The sequence below is a fragment of the Macaca mulatta genome, chromosome 15 (assembly GCF_049350105.2).
Source record: "Macaca mulatta isolate MMU2019108-1 chromosome 15, T2T-MMU8v2.0, whole genome shotgun sequence".
In the NCBI taxonomy this organism is placed as follows: Eukaryota; Metazoa; Chordata; class Mammalia; order Primates; family Cercopithecidae; genus Macaca; species Macaca mulatta.
In genome coordinates, this window is record NC_133420.1 from 78,853,831 (window position 1) to 78,874,253 (window position 20,423).

A 20,423-nucleotide genomic window follows, 5' to 3' on the forward strand; every position below is an offset into this window, starting at 1 on the left:
ATACTTGCGGGTATTGTGCCAGTAATTTCTTAAAAAGTAAAATGAAAATTGGCTGCTTAAAATTGCTGCGACAAGACCTTGTGTCCAAGATCAATATGAAGATCAGAGGTAGGATATTACACCATGGAATTGAAATACTTTATAATCTGAACTTGACTGAAATGCTTGCTTGACCTGAAATTGACCTTGAAATAAAAGGAACAGCTAAACCTTAATAGATCAAAAACTACCACACAAAGGCTACATTGCCAAGAACAAGTTACAACCACAGTGATTTATTAATCTCAACTTTTCAATACATGGATTAACCTAACAAAACATTCAATTTACTAATAGATTTTTCTTTTTCTTTTTATGTGTAATTTTTCTTAGGGAAGAAAAATACACAGAAAAAAAATTCCTAGAAAATAGAGATTCTTTAATGAACATTTTGGGAATCTTATGAAAACAATAGTGTTTTGGCAGAGATTGCATTTTAGAAACTATACCAAATTTGCCTTGTAAATTGTATAAATATATGTGATGATTATTTTTAACAAGTCTTCAGTGCTGGTAAGCATCCCCCTGTTTCTAATATGACTAAGTGTGTTTGAGTATATGTTTGATTGTCTGTGGTTCATTGTCATTACTCAGGTCCTTTGAGGTCTATAATGAAAGATCTGCATTCCGATGACAATGAGGAGGAATCAGATGAAGTGGAGGATAACGACAATGACTCTGAAATGGAGAGACCTGTAAATAGAGGAGGCAGCCGAAGTCGCAGGTGAGTGTCTTGGAAGGAAAGGGGTTGCCTGTGATGAAGTCAGACTCTCACAAGCCCTGCTGGGATGATCACAGCAAAGGTGTGAAACACCAAAAATGGCAGTAGATGGTCACATTCATTTGATGCAGGGTCTCCTTGGCATGCCTACACCTGCTTTACAGGGAACTATTTCTCCTTTTTCTCAGAAAGAGACTTTTCCTCTAAAAATTTTATAGGAAAAAGTCACATTAGATGTCCTTGTCCTTGGAAATGTATGCCAAGTGGCCTGACTGACTGTTGAACTAAAGTCTGTTTTCATTTAAAGAGTTTGTGTCGATCGACTGCTGGAGATATTCTCAGAATTTAAAGAAATGTGTTTGCTGATGGTAGTTAGAAATACATAATTGGCTCTAGCGAATTATGTGTGTGACCTAATTAAAACTAGGATCACCTATGTGTTTTCCAAAAAATAAATTCCTTTTAAGTGTGCTGACAATTAGGTGCCTTAAGTAGCTTTAATGCTGTGAGGCATAATTCTGTGTTACAAGATGGTAATTCATGTGACTTACAATTAATAGTCAACTTGAAATTGCCCTGAGGATTTTATTTCTTTATCATGAGGAAAACAAATAGGCATGCTTACTTTAATTTGTCTTGAGTGGAAAAAATACAATCTACTTGAACTTAAAATCCAATTACATTTATAATATATTGCATTAAATCTTTCCCTGTTATCCATTACTATGTAGAAGACCCTAAGACTCAAAAAAAAAAAAAAATGCAGTCTTAACCCAAGCTAGAGAGGATGATTCCTAATTGCCAATGCTTTATCCTCTGAGAAGAGCCTCCTTAGGGTGTGTGCCCCATCAGATATCTCAGTGACTGTTTTTTATGGTCGTATTCAACCCCTGTTTCTCTCCTTGTCTCTCAGACTTACCTGTCAGCATTCCTTTTAAATAGGAGAATATAACCTCTTTAATATGACCATGGCCTTATAACATTTCCCTTTAGAAGTCTTTTGTCGGATAAAAAGGAAACTAGTAGGGGAAAAAAGACCTCAAAATGACTGAAACTTAAAGTAGCTTACTTATGGCCGGGCGCGGTGGCTCAAGCCTGTAATCCCAGCATTTTGGGAGGCCGAGACGGGCGGATCACGAGGTCAGGAGATCAAGACCATCCTGGTTAACACGGTGAAACCCCGTCTCTACTAAAAAATACAAAAAACTAGCCGGCCGAGGTGGCGGACGCCTGTAGTCCCAGCTACTCGGGAGGCGGAGGCAGGAGAATGGCGTGAACCCGGGAGGCGGAGCTTGCAGTGAGCTGAGATCCGGCCACTGCACTCCAGCCTGGGTGACAGCGCGAGACTCCGTCTCAAAAAAAAAAAAAAAAAAAAGTAGCTTACTTATACCAACCAAAATCCTGACCACTGGCTGCTCTCAAATTTAGCTGATGAAAACTGCGTGACTTATTTAGATGATTTCCCAAGTTGTTATTTAGAAGATCTGGATATTCTATGATTAGTTGCTGCCCACCTACTTATTGCTTCAACCCCTGAGTCCGTGTGGTCATCGTATAGGCTTGTGAGTCATCTGATATAGATATACATTGTGGCGGCTGCTTTTCTTGTTCCCCGCCTGACATGTGCTGTGTTAGCATGGCAGTGCCAGTGTAACATTTGATCTTCACTGCACTTGTGAAGTCTCAACTGTTTAATCAGTTTAAATACTCAGCCTTCCACTTCACTCAAGAAGCATTTTAAAACAGCGCTTCAACTGAACACTTCATTAATGTAATTTAGTTAAGAAAAACAAGTTCTATCAGTTTTTGCTAAAAGGATGTCCCAGTGTATCCTTTTCATTTCCTATCTTGTATCTTGTCTGTCTGAATACATTATAGAGCTAGAATGTGATTGCCTATTCAGAGTGAAAGAAAAACTATCCTGATTTCTAAAACAGTTTCTGTTTCTGAGAAGCATATTACATTAGGTGCTATATAACCAGAGAGATGGGGAACAAACACTGAAAGAGGACATCTCTGAGGGAGGACTACATTCAGCACGGTAGAATAAAGAAATCTCTCCTATTGTGGATAAAAGAAAATTCCATTTTCTTCTGAAAAGAAAAAATGGGGAGGAAGTGGTGTGTATTGTCTTTGCTTGTTTAATTTTTAAAAGATATCATTGTAGTTTTCCAAATCAGTTATTCCAAAGATACCATTTCTTTGTGTTGTTGTAGTGGATTTCCAATGAATTGTTGTATCAGTGTTGAGAACTGGAGACAGCCTTGAATAATGACACAGTAGAAATGATTGGTAGTGGTTCTAGCATGCCGGGCTCCACATGTTCAATCCTTAGATGTCACTCTGTGCTGTCAGTGGTGCAGGGCTGTTTTCCACATTCTTTATGAAGTTTCATTTATGTAGTTGTTTCTTCCCCTGCAGCGTGTATTCTAGACACGTTTGTAACTTTTTCATCTGTAACAGAGAGAAGGAAGGGAAAATAAAGGTAGTAATCTACACACTGTCTTAATTTTGCTGACCTTCTGTAAGCTTGAGTAGCATGCTTGATCATAGTAGGTGCGTAGAGCAGGAGAAGGGAGATGAATGAATAAATGACCCCAGTACAGTATAATAACTGAGCACTAGCTTTGGGCCACATTGCTTGTATTTGAATTCCAGAGCCACCATTTTTACTTGTTACCCTAGATGAGTGACCCAGTCTTTCTAAGTCTCAGTTTACTCATCTGTGAAACAGGAGATCATGAAAAGAGAAATGGCAGGTAAAGCACTTAACACAGTTCCAGTTACAAAGTAAGTACCAATACATGTTAGTGGCTGTGAGTTAAAATGAACTTGTCAAGGGTTAGTGTTTGGATTCTGTGTTTTCCATGCCTATTTCTATGGGTATTTCAAGAATCATCTGTTTGTAATGATATTCATAACTTGTCTCTTTCTTTTCAGAGTTAGCTTAAGTGATGGCAGCGATAGTGAAAGCAGTTCTGCTTCTTCACCCCTACATCATGAACCTCCGCCACCCTTATTAAAAACCAACAACAACCAGGTAAATTGTGGGGTTTGCACTTTGCAAGACTCTGCAGAGCTAGGTGTAATCACTTTTACAAAGCATGCAAAACTTTCATCCCTGAATTTTAAACAAACTTCCTCTTGTTGCCAAATAGATGGGAGGCCACAGCCTTTGGAATAAACACATAGTTAGGGTAAAAGAGGTTCTGTTGTCATGAGAAGATGAATATGTTCCATCCGATGGGTTAATTAAGTTGGTACAATAAGAGAGGGTGACAAAAAGTATTGCCAATTTACCATTTACTCCTGATTTCTGTATACTTTACACCTCAGCAGTAAGTAGGTGCCTTAATTAGGAAGAATATGACCTTTGGGGCTAGTATAAAGCCTGGTTCTTTACCACTGGTAATTTACTGGTGGGAAATTAACTTTTAGCTTTTGATTCTCAGTTTCATTATCTGTAAATGACATTAACACTACCTTTTAGGTTATTGGGAAGATGACAGATAATATATATAAAGAGCAAAAGGCAGTGCACAGCCCCTACTTGGCACTCATTGATGGTAGTTTATTATTATAGGTGTTTGGCCTCAGTTTTCTCGTCCAAGATAAAAGGATTATTACTTGGATTTTAAGGAATAATTAATAAAATGCTGAGAAAATAATGGTCATTATCATTGTTACAACTTGAGCTAAAGGAAAGCTTATTAATTTTATAGTGAACTCAAAATACAACTATTTGGATAAGATCTAGGCAGAACTTTGAAGGCTATGATAAAGAGCATTTGTTAAATAAATTAAATTGGGATATTTTCTTTACCAACTAAAATAAACTATTTTCAGTATCATGAATAATGTAAAAGCCTCATTGAGCATTGAATTGATACTCTCATTATCATAAGTTTTTCTTATCTTTTAGTGTCAACAGATTTCCTATGACCTCTACAATAAGTGCTTAATTCAAGTTACTCTATGAATATTAACTTGAAAACTAAACAACTGTGTTTTTCTGAAAATACTCTGTTTCACAGGTGTCCTTCAATTTTAGATAGTCTTGCCCTTAAATTTGTGGTCTTTGTGTTACTTGGAAAATGTTAGTTTATAGCTGAAGACTTTTTCTTTTTGCATTTTATTTAAAGCACTGGCAAAGATCTCTTGTAGTTTAAAATTCCTCGTTTATAAGGTTTGTCTATAATGCAAATCCATTCTTGTCAAGTAGGAATGATACCAGTACTCTTTATTTTACCAGTTACAGTTCAACTACAATTTCTTTGTGTCCTACATAAAAATCAAAGTCCAGCCTCATTATCTCTTATAGATGGGGTATTCAATGAGTTATTTACTTCTTTTTCCATATCCTGGCTCTTCCCCATCTTCAGGGCCAGCCGTGCTCATGGCCCGGGCGACTTTTACCTCTGGTGTGGATGCCTGCCACCACAAGTCAAGCATTTCAGAGGAAAGTAAAAAGAGGAAAGACATATACATCATGGCCAATCAGCTGAGAACGCTGGACTGGTTAAATAGATAATTTGGGATCCTTTTGTAAATTTGTGCTTCAGTGAGAACTAGCATTAGGATAGAATTTGAACCTTGGTGAGAATTTTTTTTTTTTTTTTTTTAATTTGAAATGGAGTTTTGCTCTTGTCGCCCAGGCTGGAGTGCAATGGCACAATCTTGGCTCCTTGCAACCTCCGCCTCCTTGGTTCAAGTGATTCTCCTGCCTCAGTCCCGCAAGTAGCTGGGACTACAGGCGCATGCCACCATGCCCAACTAATTTTTGTACTTTTAGTAGAGACGGGGTTTCACCATGTTGGCCAGGATGGTCTCGATCTCTTGACTTCATCATCCACTCACCTTGGCCTCCCAAAGTGCTGGAATTACAGGTGTGAGCCAGTGCTCCCGGCCAATGATATTTTTATGTCCAACTTAAACCTATTTCAGCTTGATTTCTGTATCCAGTGGGTGGTGTATGAGAGCTACAATACATCATGGGCACAGCAGTGGCAGGGCCAGGAGTGTAGGGAATTAGGCTCTGCTTTTGTGCCCCTCACTAATCTCCTTCAGTATCTCTCCTAATCATAGTGAAAAGTGGGCTTGCTAGGGAATGCAGCTCCAACAAGCCCCTTTCATGCCCTTCAAACCTTATGGCTTCCCCTAAGCCCTTCCTGAATGAGCAGTCTTGAACTGACCTTGGCTTTAGGGAAAGGTTTAGACTCTTTGTCAGACTGTTTTTTACCTGTCTAGCAAAACAAAACCAAAAACAAATAGTGTCATCTATCTGGAGAGGGTAAAAGTTACCTTACCTGATTAAGTAGCATACCTCTGGTTCCTTGGCGTGTTTATTTGGCAAATGTCGCTTCACACATATGAATCATCAGTCTGCCAGTAATACTCTATTATGTGTCACTTTCTCCATGCACCTTTAAGCATGGTAAGAAAGTTCATATACTTCCACTTTTAGCTAGTCTGGGTTAGGAAATATATATACCATGGGAAGGCTTACCTCCTTAGAGCTATGTCTTGGAGCCAAGAGGACAAGAAACGGTTTCTTAAACCTTGTTTAGTATTGATTTCCTAGCCCCTCAAATCACTTGCACTGGGGTCAGGTGTGATGCTATCTCTTTTAAGTCAAGCTTCTGGGACTTAAAAAAAATTACTAGTATATCTTAATTCTCTAAGTTGATGGTGTAAGAGAGTAAAAATTTCTTTAAAATCTAGAAGTCAACTAAATTTCACTCTGGAATGACTTTTTAGTCGTATTTGAATGTGTGTGTATGTGTGCAGGAGGGAGGGAGAAAAGTAGGTGGAGAGAGACAGGGATAGAGAAAGAGTATGAATCTGAATTTTCACAATAAATAAAGAGTTGAGAACATACTTGGAAGGACTAACTCCAAAATGGGAACACTCTGAGTTTCCTTCTTCCATACGCCTCTCCTGTTCTCTCTATGAATTGATAATGATCTCTGAGTTTGGTAAAGTACCAGGCAAAGCTGAATTGTCCATTGCCTTTTCTCAAATCTTCCAGGACTAGAGAAGAGGGGAAGTACTAATGGAGTCAAATATTTTCATACTGAATAAAAGTGAACATAGAGTCGCACGTCAACCAAGCAAGTAATTAACCTGAGTATTGTTGGGAGCTACTGTCATTAGCATGAAAGATCTATCAGTAGAGAATCCATCTGTGAATAACTGAGTTGTCATTCTTCATAAAGGGTTACAGAAAAATATAATCTTGAAAGTTTGTCAAGACATTTTCTCAGATTAAAGACAAAAGTGCTACTAAACCACAATTCTTCTATTTTCAGAGACTGCTGTATCTATAAATGGAGTAGCTAGGCAGTCTGGGTGGCTCTGCTTCTCTCAGTACAGTTTAATAGGGAATAATAAAGAGTGTTGCATCATTTCAACCAAAGATGGTTTTTTCACTCCAAACCTCCCTTATGTGAAGTTCAAACAAAAACAAAATACCACATCTTTTTTAGCCAAAAGCTTGGCAGGGAAGGAGGGGAGAAAGGACTTGAAGGAAGGAAGTGATCCATTGGACCCGAGTTAATATTCAGAATATCATAAATCACCTATCAGCCTGCAAGGCATGTTGAATGAAATTAAAAAGAGTCTATCCGTTAAACTGGTTTAAAATAAGCCTGTGGAAGACAAGGTGTTGTACTTTTTTATTCTGGAGTTGTTTCCCTAAAGATAAGAAATGATCATAAATAAAACAATTGTCTTCAGCAGGGCTCAGCTCTCTCAGAATGAGGTTTTGACAAAGCTGTTTATTTTGGAGCAGGGAGAGATCAAAGAAGGAAGATTAACTGAGCCCTCTCTGGGCAGCCACTCAGTAACTTGAGGCGGGTCACTGACACCCAGAGCTTTTGTTCCTGCCACTGCAGCTTCAGAAGAAAGAAACTAGGATTTCAATGTATTTTGGCCTTCTGTGCTGTAGCACTTACGGAATGTGCGGGGTGGGACTTAAGCGTCCAAATGTTCTATTTTCTGCTTTGAAGAAAAGGTGGCAGAACTTTCTAAACCTAGTTAGCAAAGTTCTATTGCAAATACAGCGTCCTCAAGTCACTTCAACACCCAGAGTACAGGAGTTGGAGGAGGGGATCGTGGGAGGCAGCGGGATATGATGGGAACAAAATTCAGTTCTGTAATGCACAAGGCAAGCAGGCAGGGACTTTTTTTTTTCTTTCTTGCCTGAAATCTCAGCGGATTGTCTCTGCATGCCCAGCCCAGTATCTGAGTTGGCGAGGAGTGCCATCTACTGACCTGCTTACTCTTAGGTCTCAGCGCTGATTTTTCCCGTGAGGTCTCACTTCCAACAACAATGGAGGAGGACATTCTGAATGTAGTGGAGAATTTGGTTTCCTTTACAGTGGAGCATGTTAAAAATGATTGCCTTGCCTCTGCTAATAAGTAATTTCCCTGTGTTGCCAAAAGTATTGTATTTTAAGTTAGCCTGGTCAAATTAGTCTTTTGGTTATCTTCATAGTAAAAATGATGAAAAAAGCATGATTCTCAGGAAAGACTGTTAGAAAGACACTTTTTACCCATGCATTATTCTCAATTAAAATAAAAATTTGCCCTTTGAGTATTTGGTCTTTTCCAGGATGTCATGTTCCTATCCTCATCCAATAAAATGTTTATTAGTAGTATAAAATGTTAAAACTGAATGGGAATCTGGGTGTTATCTTGTTCATTTCTCCCATTTCATCCTTTGCAGTCCGAAAATATTAAATGATAAGGCTGAGACTTGAACTTGGGCTTCTGAGCCTAATCAGTGCTCTTACCGTTACAGATTAAAAGTGGACTTATTCTTAAAATCTTTATGTTATGGAATGTAGTAAACTTGTGGACAGAACTGTTACTAAGTTAGGGCAGAGAATGGATAAAGAGAACAGTAGGAATATAAAACTTCTTAAGATAAAGTAGGTCCTTTATTTGGCATTTTCCTCCTCTAATATTAGTCTCCAATTATAACAACTCACTTCATAATGAGTTATAATGAAAAATACAAATTACTTTGCTTTTTGTGTTTATACACATTTGTAAGCACTCATCATTTATAAATTTAGTGGCTTCAAGCTTTTTCAAGTGAGGGCCATTTAAAAATACTTCCCTTTTAATCCTCAGTTTTGAAGATGCTGTCAAAGAAATCAGCTGCATTTATTAAATAATAATTTGCTTCTCCTTTTTATTAAGTAGAAACATAGCTTCCCACCAAAGCTTCTGTACAGTACGTAAAACTATTCATAACTTAAGTTGTAATCAGTCCAGATAAAAGGGAAAGCACTTGGCGTTTTACCAAGGGTAAACATATCGTTTCTTAAAACACAAAAGATAGTCCTATCTCTTTATTTCTTGAGTTGGAGGATCCCAAATTGGGAGCAACTAGTATAACTCATGGCCATCTTCATTTCCAAAGCTGCATCAGTTTTGTGCACATGAGTAATTTTAGAATGTGAAAGTTAGGTACTAAAAAGGGCATTTGAGTATTTGTTTTTGTCATCCCTAGCATACTGAGCACTAGTAGTCATGCTGAAACAGCAGAATGAATAGGAAAAAAATTCTTGCCAGAGGGAACTATAATCTCAGCATAACTCAGCTGCTATACATATGGTGAGAGTGTTGTCGCAAAAGAGAAGCAGCCTTGGAAGCTTAGATCAATTTCCTTATCATCAACTGTTTTTTTTAGTTCTACTCCTCTGACTCAGCATTTCAGATCTAAGTAATTTATTTTCCAAGGAAAATAAGATTAGAGAGAAGAAGAAAAATGTATAGAAAAGAAATGCTATTTGGAAAGTAAATGTTACTGTACATTTCATTCAGTGAGTGCCTTTGTTTAATGTGGCTGGTTAGCTAAGAGATGTTTGAAATAAAATTTAACACAGTGTTCTCTTTGATCCCTAGATTCTTGAAGTCAAAAGTCCAATAAAGCAAAGCAAATCAGATAAGCAAATAAAGAATGGTGAATGTGACAAGGTAGGTTTCCAGTCTGTTACTAGCAGAGCTCCAACACTGACAAGCCTTCCGTTTCTTTGTGTTCCCCTTGATGATCCTTGCTGGTTCTCCTTTCATTTTCTTTATCAAAGTGCCCAAGATGCCCAAATGATGAGTATTTTGTCCCAGTGCTTTGTAGTATGTTTTCCATGTGTTGTTTATATCTTCAGTATTAAGCTTGGCCTTATGCTGTCATATGCCGTGTTGCCTACATTGCCAAGGGATTTCAGGCACATTGAATTGGGAAGTAAGAGAATTGTGGTAGAGGTAGCCGGTTAAGGAATCTCAGATGTAGATGAGCAAGACATCTGATGCTAGTGCAGTTTGTTTTCCCAGAGTGTGCATCATGCTTCTGAAATCTGACTATAAGACCTAATGGGGTTAAGTTACCTGATTTGGGCAGGGCCCTAACCCTGCTTTGTAGGGCCAGGGCAGACCTCTGTAATGCTTCACAAATCTTTCATTTGCCTTTATTGCAAATGGTGCTGGGGGCACCCATGCAATTATGCTAACAAAGACTTGTGAGTCTGAGCATATGGAAAGAGAGGTACCCCCTCTCCCCTTTCAGGGGAGCTCTTCACAAATCAGATGATAATTAGTGATCCCTGTTTTTCATAATACATTCTTCTGTTCTTCTGTCACTTGCTGGCATTGCTTACTGCAATGTTTGGTATGACCAGGAAGCCTTTTTAAAACAAAAACAAACAAACAGGAAAACCCCCACAAAATTGCCCTGACTTAATTGGTAATGTACATTGTTGTTTCCATATTCAAACTTAGAATTTTTTTTCTCTTAGAAACCTTCTGAGATTCAAGAATGGAAAAAAAAAAGTATGAAAGTAGCCTTTGTTAACATGTTTAAACTCACAATTTAGCATTGAATTTCCCTACCTTTTATAGAGATATTGTTGGAGGAAAGTGAGTCTACTGACTTGAATCTTCATAAGAGCAATTAAGTCCAAGAATTCCCTCCAACTCCGTTTTTAAAGTTGGCGTGATAAAGGTAATGGCTGGTCTGAGACAGGCTTGGTCTGCAGAGGCCTTTGGGCACTAAGTGCACACAGCCTGGACTGGAGTGGTATAATGAGAACCTCCAACTGCTGCTGCTTGTGTGTTTTTACTTACATACTCATTTATTTTTGAACTAATTCTTAAAGTGCTTGTCCTTTTGGGGGACATTCTTCTCTTTCAGGCATACCTAGATGAACTGGTAGAGCTTCACAGAAGGTTAATGACGCTGAGGGAAAGACACATTCTGCAGCAGGTGAGAAATGCTTTTTAGCACAACCCTTTCCAGAAACATCAAGACTTGGTTTGTCCTGCAGTAGTGTGATAGCACCTGGAGGCCACTGCAGCCCCACGCTATCAGAATCTGGCGAATGCCACCTATAGACGTATTTGGGAAGGGTTCTCATTTCTGAGGCCACCTAGAAGTCTGCGTTGGAGCTCTATGGCAATTATTCTCCCTCCTCTAGTGCTGTGGACGATGAGATCTGGGCAATTTGGGAAGTGATGCTGGATTGTAGTGATCCCTCAGCTGGCTGGTGTAATGTGGGCTGAGGGAGGGGACAGTAGGAATGCAAAAACCTTTGAGGCCAGGCTTCTGGTTTCATGGGAAAACGGTGATAAGAATTTGAGTTAAGTGTTGTAAACATTTGTGATTCAATTTAGTAACCTTTGCCAATGATATTCTAAGGAAAATAAGTATTTTCTTCATTTCCCTTATCTTGTACAACGTACATTCTATTATTATGAACTCAACTGTGGAATACTTGTAAATTGGGGAAACTTCTATTAATACAATTTGATGTTTTAATAAGATAAGAAGGGTGGTTTTTCATTTTCATCTAGTTAATGATGTATGCCTCTGTTGCATTACCAGCAGCTATTGGTAATTTTTTTTTAACACCCAAAGAGTAGAATGTGTGTTCTAAATTCCAGGGCAGATATGTAGATTGTTTCACTGTTTGAATTTCTTTTTTTTTGTTTTACTACTTTCAAATGACTTGACATTAATACTTAATCTACCCCAGCTGTGTGTGTGTGTGTATGTGTGTGTGTTTTTTTTTAAACATTTAGTGGCTGGGGGTCACATTTATATTCTGTGTACATTTTTGCTTACATCTCTAAATACATAATCTCAAACTTGCCAAGTTTCCTGACTGGCCTGATAAGCTTTTTAACCCTTCTAGAGTTTTAGATTTGAACAAAAGACTACAGACCTATGATTCTTAATTGCAGATAAGTTGCATTTCTTGCAGTTTCTTTTTAATTAGTATGGGTAAGGAAGCAGGACTTGATTGGCCTACCATAAGTGGTGGTGTAGTACTTCGCTAATATTCTTCTTAGGCCTCTTTTGAAGAACTGAACGTTGTTTTACCTGTCACTTACCACATATTTGGGGCTGGCATAATGCTAATTGCAGAGCTGTTGCATGATCTTTCTCATCTCTTCCCAAACACCAGCTCTGAGGCACTGTGGAGCAATTGTCCAACAAAGTTATTTATACCCAAGCTGGGCCCAAATAGTAAGTCTCATAGGAGGTGGGACAGATGTTTGTACAGGGTTGGGACATCTTCACAAAGAAAGCCTTGTCAGTGAGTCAAGGATACTAGGCTATTGGGCAGATCTTACCTTGGGGTGTCATTGGCATTCCCAATTTAATGTTGTCCTTTATTTTGACCTTATAAGAATTGTGAAGGAAGGTGGCTTACTGGAGAATTCCATCCAAGTGGATTATTTTAGTATTCTAGAGGGAGAGAGTAATATCTATGAATTTTTAACCTGGCATAAAGGCACTCCAGGGCACACAGCATTTCACCCTAATTGCATTCCCAGGCCAGTTGAAAGCTCTCAGTCTTTGGCCTTTTGCCTTGTAATGCAGCTGAGGCTTGTGATTATGATACCATGATGCATGTCCTGTCACGGTTTACTGCTTAATTAATTCCTTTTGTAAAACATAGCACTATTGAGGACTAATGTTATTCTCCACCTTGAGGGCTGCTCATCTCATGGAATGCATTCCACGAAGTCTACGTATTCTCTGCCCTGCAGACTTGAACACCTGAAGCAGAATTTCTAGTGGGCCCAGGATCACATCTAGGTCCTTCCCTGTTAAATGCATCCTGTCCAAAAATCTGGCCTGACAATTTTATTTGGCTCACAAAAAGTGGTTAATAGCTTTGTTTTACTCTGGGGGCATGCAGTCCTGGCACTCGGCAGCTAGTTTAATGAACAGACAGCATTGGATCAAGGAGCCTGTGTTCCTAAGCCACTTTTTCAAAGGGTATAAATACAATAGAGTAGACACAGTCAGATCAAGAGAAGTGATTACCTAGAACTGATGAATAATTTGATTCATCTTTAAACCACATGTTCCACATTTATTTGGAAAGTGACATTGAACACATCTAACATCCCCAGCAATTCATTCTAAGCCTGGATTTGCATCCACGTCTGGGAGAAGAAAACTCTGTGGGAAACCAGGTTTCCTTAGAGGAAACTAAATTGCTTAGTTTAGCAATTTAGAATCCAGCCATCATTCTTTTCGAATTGTCTGCAGGGAATGGGGAATCCATGGCATATTAGAATATTCCTTCTAAGAACCCAGAGAAGTCTCCCTGAGAAGTGTTCTGCTGAAAATGATGTTCTCCATCCTGGGAAATAACTTGTCATATCTCAGCACCCCTTATAGATTTGAGCCTGATGGCCTACCCCTTAACCAAGGGTAGGGCACACATTTTTATGTGGTGGTAGTCAGTGCTTTCCAGACCATAGTAGAGGCCATTCTATGGGAAGACCTGTGTTATCCCAGACCTGGCTCTACTCCATAGAGAAGCAGTTAAAGTAAAGTCTGTTCATTACTTCTCACACAGAGGAGACGCTGCTTCACATGGAAAGAACCCTGGTTTTTGAAACTATAATCAGACTAAAATCAGTGCATTTACCTTTTTATAATTACAAATTGGGGAAGGGAGCCACAGATCTGACAAGTGCATCTCACCCTGTTTAAAACAAAATGAGACATCCAGCAGCCTGCGTAATACCCCTTAAAAGGCTGATGTGACAGGAAATAATCCATCATGAATGTTTTCACAACAACCATCATCTGAAGAGTGAGTTAAGCAGTTTACACACTCTTCCTTTTCCACTACCCATATGTACCCGATTGCCTGTTTTTCTTATCTGCAGTCACTCTATCTACTATTATTATTGTTTTGGACAGACATTAATTATTGTACTATGATGCAGAGTAATGACATCAAGGTCAAGCCACACTGCATCAGCAAAGAGGGTATTCCTGTAGAAAGGCAGAGTGGAGTTCTTCAGGCACTCGTGGGGTATGTTCAGGCTTTGTGGCCTGTATCAATGGAATAAAGCATGTTAACGTTGTTTCTGATCTGACTATCAGGATTCCTGGAAAGGAATGCACACTTATTTTTCTTTATGGAGCCCTTACTTAAATGAGGATGTGGGCACATGCTCTAATAATTCAAATCATTAATGCTGTTCCCTTTGGCAAATAATTCCCAACTCCCCAACTGCTGCCACTGCTACTACATTAAGGCTGTTTCTCTGCATCTACCTTGATGTATTCTTATGGGCTCCCATAAAAATGTGGGGCTCATTTAGTTAGATTTATCAGATCCCCGTTATATCGTTGTGCATGTGTGGCTGCAGGCCGGGCGCAGCACGCTGATAGAGGAAGTAGGGGTTGGTGATGGAAATACTGGAGATCTGCAAGATAGCACAATGCATGAGAAATGCCCGGGCTCAAGTTTCTAGTAGGCAAAAGTGTTTATATGCTTTAAAATTAAGTAGCTTTTTTCTAGAAGGAATTTTTTTATTGCCCAGTTTTCTATTTGCTGTTAAATAATTAGGGAACAACTATATTGGGTCATGGAAAACTGTTTTCTTAAAAGAATTAGTTACAATTTTTTTTTATTCAAGCAGGCCTTTCTGAGTTTTCGTTTCTGCATTTTCTTGCCTTATTTATTTTAGTGCTAATGAAATGGCTAACACTCACTGGGGGCGGGAGGAAAAAGCATCAGGTCTATAATTCATGTGCAATTTAGTTACCTCCCAGATAATTAAGGATCAGTTTATAAGGTAATCATAATCATGTTATCCTGACTTAGGTAGCAATTTACCATTTATAAGAAGCTTTGCTTATGATATCTTATTTGATCATCTGCCCAAACTTGCACAAGTAGAATAGGTAGCATTACTCCCATTTTCCAGATGAGGAAACTGAGGCTCAAAAGTTATGATGTTCTAATACCATTGAAAGAGTGAGCAGAGTCAGAACTTGATATACCAAATCCAGAACTCTATTCTAAATGCTTTGTCAATTACCTACTGGGCAGCTGGCTGGGGGAAGGAGTCAAATTCTGGTCAGCTTGTTATTTCCATTGTATAAATTTGAAATTATAATAGCTCTGAAGAGACTACTTGTTTCCATCCCAAAATTTACACATTTTCACTAGATCCATAGTATTTTTGCACAAAATGGCAAAACTAAAAATTTATTCCAGAAAATACATAGTCTTAGTTCAATCGATGTTAATTATATAGTAAGTATATGATTGGGCATAGCTGTGTGTTTGTGCTTCTGTATGTATGTGGATATGTGTGGATGACTTGCTGAAAGTTCTATTACTAATAACTAATAAAACAAATGAGTGTCCATTTTAGATCTTTTAGTGTCAATAAGATCTTGTTGGATAAATTTTTACATAAATGTAACACTTTAACCACAATTGGGTGTACCCCTTCTAAGAATTTCTTGATGCATGTAACAGAACCTTGAGTCTAATGGTTTAAGCAAGTAAGGTTTTCTTCTGACTCCCTCCCCACCTAAAACAGTAACCATCACCTCTGTCATTTAACATTTTTCTGAAAGTTGGAGCCAATACAAGAAGAAATGAGGTTTTCCAAATTATTAACAATTATATAATGATAAAGGAAAATGATTTTATATAGCGGTGTGTGTGTATGTGTTTGTACTGAAGTAAAAGTAGTTTTGTTATTTCTAGGCTGGATTTTTAAGTATAATCACTTATGTTTATTAAGTATAATCACTGTCTGTTGAGTCAGTAACTAATTTTTAAAGGGGTCTTGAAATGTTATCTCCCCCTAACTGCTCACTCACGGTTAAATATTCTGTTCACGACTTGAAAGCAGGAATGAGTTTAAAGGGTATGAAAAGCAAGACAAGTTCTCACTGGGAATTTCTAAGGCTTAATATACCTTTGACTTATCAAGTTGACTGAGACAATTTAATGCTATTCATGGTATGGGACCTTGTTGCTATAAATACGCATATTTATCACTTCATTCCATATTTGATCGCCCCTCTATTACTCTCTCTTTGCCTTTTGATGTTTGCTGCTTATTGCCCAAACTTTCTCTTCTTCACTCCTCTAGATCGTGAACCTTATAGAAGAAACTGGACACTTTCATATCACAAACACAACATTTGATTTTGATCTTTGCTCGCTGGACAAAACCACAGTCCGTAAACTACAGAGTTACCTGGAAACATCTGGAACATCCTGAGGATATAACAACTGGATGCATCAAAAACTATTGTGTTTTTTTTTTCTTTGGTTGTGATTTTTTGTTGTTGTTGTTTATATGAAAACACTCAGAATGATGCAACCAAAAGGGAAAAAATAAAAATCAAACAACCTTCAGCTTTATTTTTCTTTAAAGCCAGTCATCATCTCTTGATAAAGGAGAGGTTAAAGCAAACCAGCCTCAGCGGACCACTCTTCTCTCCAAGGAAATCCCCGGGAAGAGTTAGCCTGGATAGCCTTGAAATCAAACAAATCAAACACAACACAAGAAAACTCAAAGAATGTGTATGGTATCATGTATCTCTCTGTGGTGGTTCATTCCACAGGACGAATGCATATTCAACACACTGCCTTATTACATAACTGATCTATTTATTATCGCATACAGATATTCTAAGTCATTGAGGGAATGACACCATCAGACATTATAAGTACTTGGTCCCGTGGATGCTCTTTCAATGCAGCGCCCTTGCCATCCCAAGCCCAGTGACCTTACTTGTATACCGTGCCACTTTCCACCAACTTTTTCCAAGTCCTTTAACTCGTTGCAGTCTGTATTTTCCACCTTTTGTTTTTCCAGTTCCAGGACACAGATTATCAACTGGGGGGACCAAATAGCCACCTTGATTTTCTTCTTTGTGGTCTTTTTCCTGAAAATTGGGGCCCAGTCCTTGGCTGTATCCATGTAATGATCTTGGACCATGGTAGAAAATGCACCAAATAGGATCATATGAATTGCTGTCTAGCCTTAGTCAATAAACTTGTAGGACTTTTAAACAAAAGTGTACCTGTAAATGTCCTGAATCCAGCATTGTTGAGCTGTCATCAACATTCTTGTGTCTGTTTTACTGTTATAATACTAGGTAAATATGGAAGTAAAGGCATTCCACAGGATCATCATTTAAAAAAAAAAAGGAATTCTGGTCCTGTTTTCTAAAAGAAAATGTTGTAGAAATTCTTAATTTGGAAACTTGGATCTATTTATTAGTAAGAGTTTCAGCTTTCTTCAGCTGCCAGTGTGTTACTCATCTTTATCCTAAAAACCTGGAATCAGAGATTTTTGTTTGTTCACATATGATTCTCTTAGACACTTTTATATTTGAAAAAATTAAAATCTTTCTTTGGGGTAAAATTCTTGGTTATTCTGCCATAACAGATTATGTATTAACTTGTAGATTCAGTGGTTCAATACCTGTTTAGTCGCTTACTAATATTTCCAGAAGGATTTCTTGTATTGGTGAAAGATGGTTGGGGATGGGGGGATATTTTTGTTCTCATTGTACCCTTGTTTTGAAACTAGAAATCTGTCCTGTGGCATGCAAAAGAAAGCAAATTATTTTTAAAAGAACAAAACCAAAGTACTTTTGGTATCATTATTCCATCTTCTCCATAAGTGGAGAAATGAAAAGTAAGAACAGCTCATCTTCCAAGTTTTTACTAGAAATTCAACTGAAAAGAAGAGAAATGAAGAAATACTTCTGGATCCAAAGGTTCGTCACTGGATCAGCCTTAAGAAAGTCTCTATGTGTGCTAATAGACCAGTATCTCCCTTGTTTTTTCCCATGCCAGATGCTGTCTTTTCATACAGAGATTAACTCGTGTCTGTACAGAAAATGGTCTTTCCAGACCCATTCTTTTGGGCAGTTATATAAATGCAGATTGATAATGGAGTTATTTCTGCATTTTAAAAAGGGGATTTTTTACACTGTTTCTTTCTATCCAAAGAAACTATTTTTCCTTTAAAAAAATTATAATACAGCCATGCTCCTTGTAAATTATTTCTCTGAAGCGTCCTCCCAGAGGACAAGTGTACTTTGTCAATAATGTTATGATTCTTAATGATGATTGGCATGAACCGTACTTGAAGCATTTGTTGTATTGTCCACTTCTTGATGTGCAGAGAAACTTTGAGTCATTTTGGACATTAGGTGATTGATGAATTGTGTGGTTTCAGTTGTGTTTTGTTTTTAACTTTATAGTTGGAAGGGGAGGGTAATGTTTATATGGAAATGTTGCAAATTTTAAAAATATTTTAAAATTTCTAACTGCTTACATATTCTGATCAAGGCAGAGGTTTATGTGGTTTATATCTGTGTAGTTAATATATCTGTGTAGTTTAACTAGAAACGTGTATATGTAGTTTGGGCCATTTTTATTTCTGTAACTAAATTGCGGGGCAAAAAATATGATTTGCCAATGTAAAATTTTTTCCCTTAAGTTACTAACCAAGAAACTAGGTAAGATAAGAAATGACCAAACAAAAAGGATGATAAGTAGGGCAGCCATTATATGATAAACTTTAGACTTGAAAATTAGGGAATAAAGTTAATTTCTTCAGAATATCCTAAAATGTAAGTTTGTAAATTGATAAAAATCAGAAAAACTTACCCATCTTCTACTCATCAAGATAGCAAAATAAGTTTTTCACAAAATTAAGAGTGAGAGTTATGTTATTTTTTTTGAAGTGGTAATCTTGCTCTCATCTCTTTTTTAAATACAGAAATAAAAAGATCCCTTTGAATTAATTTCAAGTAGTTATAATACCTCTCTTAAAGTAACCCCTTCAGTTCTGTCACATTTATATGCACCCAACTTTGAAGCCTATTAAGAATATATTTGACACATGAGTACCCTAACAGTGGCTCTGGTTTCTTAAGCACAAAGGGAAAATGGCAGGGTTTAATTTCTTTGGTGTACATATATAAATAGATGTTTCAAATAAAATTAATTGGGTGAATGTGAATATGGTTTGAACCAGCCAGAGTATGATAAACTTTAAAAAATTTTTTTCCTCAGTGATTAGCCAGGGGAAAAAATATATGTACAGAACTCCCACCCCTATACCCCCTTATAACTTAGCTTTTGCCTCTGGTTTTGCAGCAGGATGTGTGTTGGTGGGTTTGGGGGTCCTTCTGTCTTTGGATGTAACAGTCATGTTAGCAACAATATTTTGCAGTTATTTCATGATCCTCAGCATAATCTGTCTCTGTCGATCTTAATACAGACAAATGGGTATTTCTATATATGCGTTCATATAGTATCAAGGGAAGACTATAAAAACTTCAGATCAGGAGACAAAAACTTTAGGAAAAAATATCTCAGAGTGTCCTAAACATTTTAAATTGCTAGGCAAATCTCTCTAATCTGAATATTCACCCTTTGGTGGAAACAGCCAATAATATTGGATTTCTTCCAGTAAAAAGTTTCTTCAACCAAAAAAAAAAAAAAAAAAAAAAAAAAAAAAAAAAAAAAAAGTGTTTTTTGCCCATGTCTTTTACAGACCCACCTAATCTTTTTAGAAAAAGAGAAGAAACAATTTTAGGCCTGTATAACATCCCATTTACCACTTCAGGCTCCACAAATGTAGTTAATATACTTGTTTAAGAGAGACTTTACCCTTAAATGTTTTAACTCTGCCTACTTAATGGAGTTGGATGTCCAGTGTTGGAAACAGTCAGTGTCTATTTGGTGGCTCGTGTTTATTTTTGTCACTGTAGAGGTGATCCGCTCTGGAGTAATTTGCTGTATGCTTATTACTTTCCACCTTTAGCTTTTTGTGTACTAATGCTATGTACTGCTCCTATATTTATATATACATATATATATACACACATATATATTATCAGAGTAATCTTGCTTTGGACTGTTGCTCTAAACTATGACTATGATGTAGAGACTACTACAGCTGCAGTGAATGTTAAGGAGTCTGTTCCCATGGTTTAGTCTAGTCTTGGGCTGGAAGTCTACATCTTTTAACCTCTTTTGTTTTATATGATGCTTTTTATTATGTAGGCACTGCCATCCCTGAATATTCCTTGTAAAGATGCATTGAAGAAGTCAATTTAAAAGGAAGACAAAGCCACCGCTGTCTGTAAACTGTAAATATGTATTTTGGCACTTGTACTCCAGTATTCTGAAAATAGAGCTATAATGGAAATGCTGACAGATCCTTAATGGTGGCCAGAGCTACCATGCAGTGCAAAAATAAATTAAGTGAAAATGTATTATTGAGATTAACAGTGCAAGGCCAATACCTTTTATAAATCTGTCAGTATCTTTTTAATGGACTGTGTATGTGTAGT

The 20,423-nt window shown here is 37.6% G+C and overlaps 1 protein-coding gene across 2 annotated transcripts in view; it reads left to right on the forward strand.

The window, feature by feature from the left end:
• MLLT3 (MLLT3 super elongation complex subunit) overlaps window positions 1-17,797 on the forward strand; it is a 285,685-nt gene extending 267,888 nt beyond the window's left edge. For both annotated transcript variants that reach the window (XM_001108646.5, XM_015117619.3), the window contains exons 7-11: window positions 634-763; window positions 3,701-3,800; window positions 9,674-9,745; window positions 10,956-11,027; window positions 16,190-17,797. In XM_001108646.5, the coding sequence (XP_001108646.5) occupies window positions 634-763; window positions 3,701-3,800; window positions 9,674-9,745; window positions 10,956-11,027; window positions 16,190-16,321 (506 nt within the window). In that variant the 3' untranslated portion in view covers window positions 16,322-17,797. The remainder of the gene's footprint in view (window positions 1-633; window positions 764-3,700; window positions 3,801-9,673; window positions 9,746-10,955; window positions 11,028-16,189) is intronic.
• The last annotated feature ends 2,626 nt before the right edge of the window (window positions 17,798-20,423 follow it).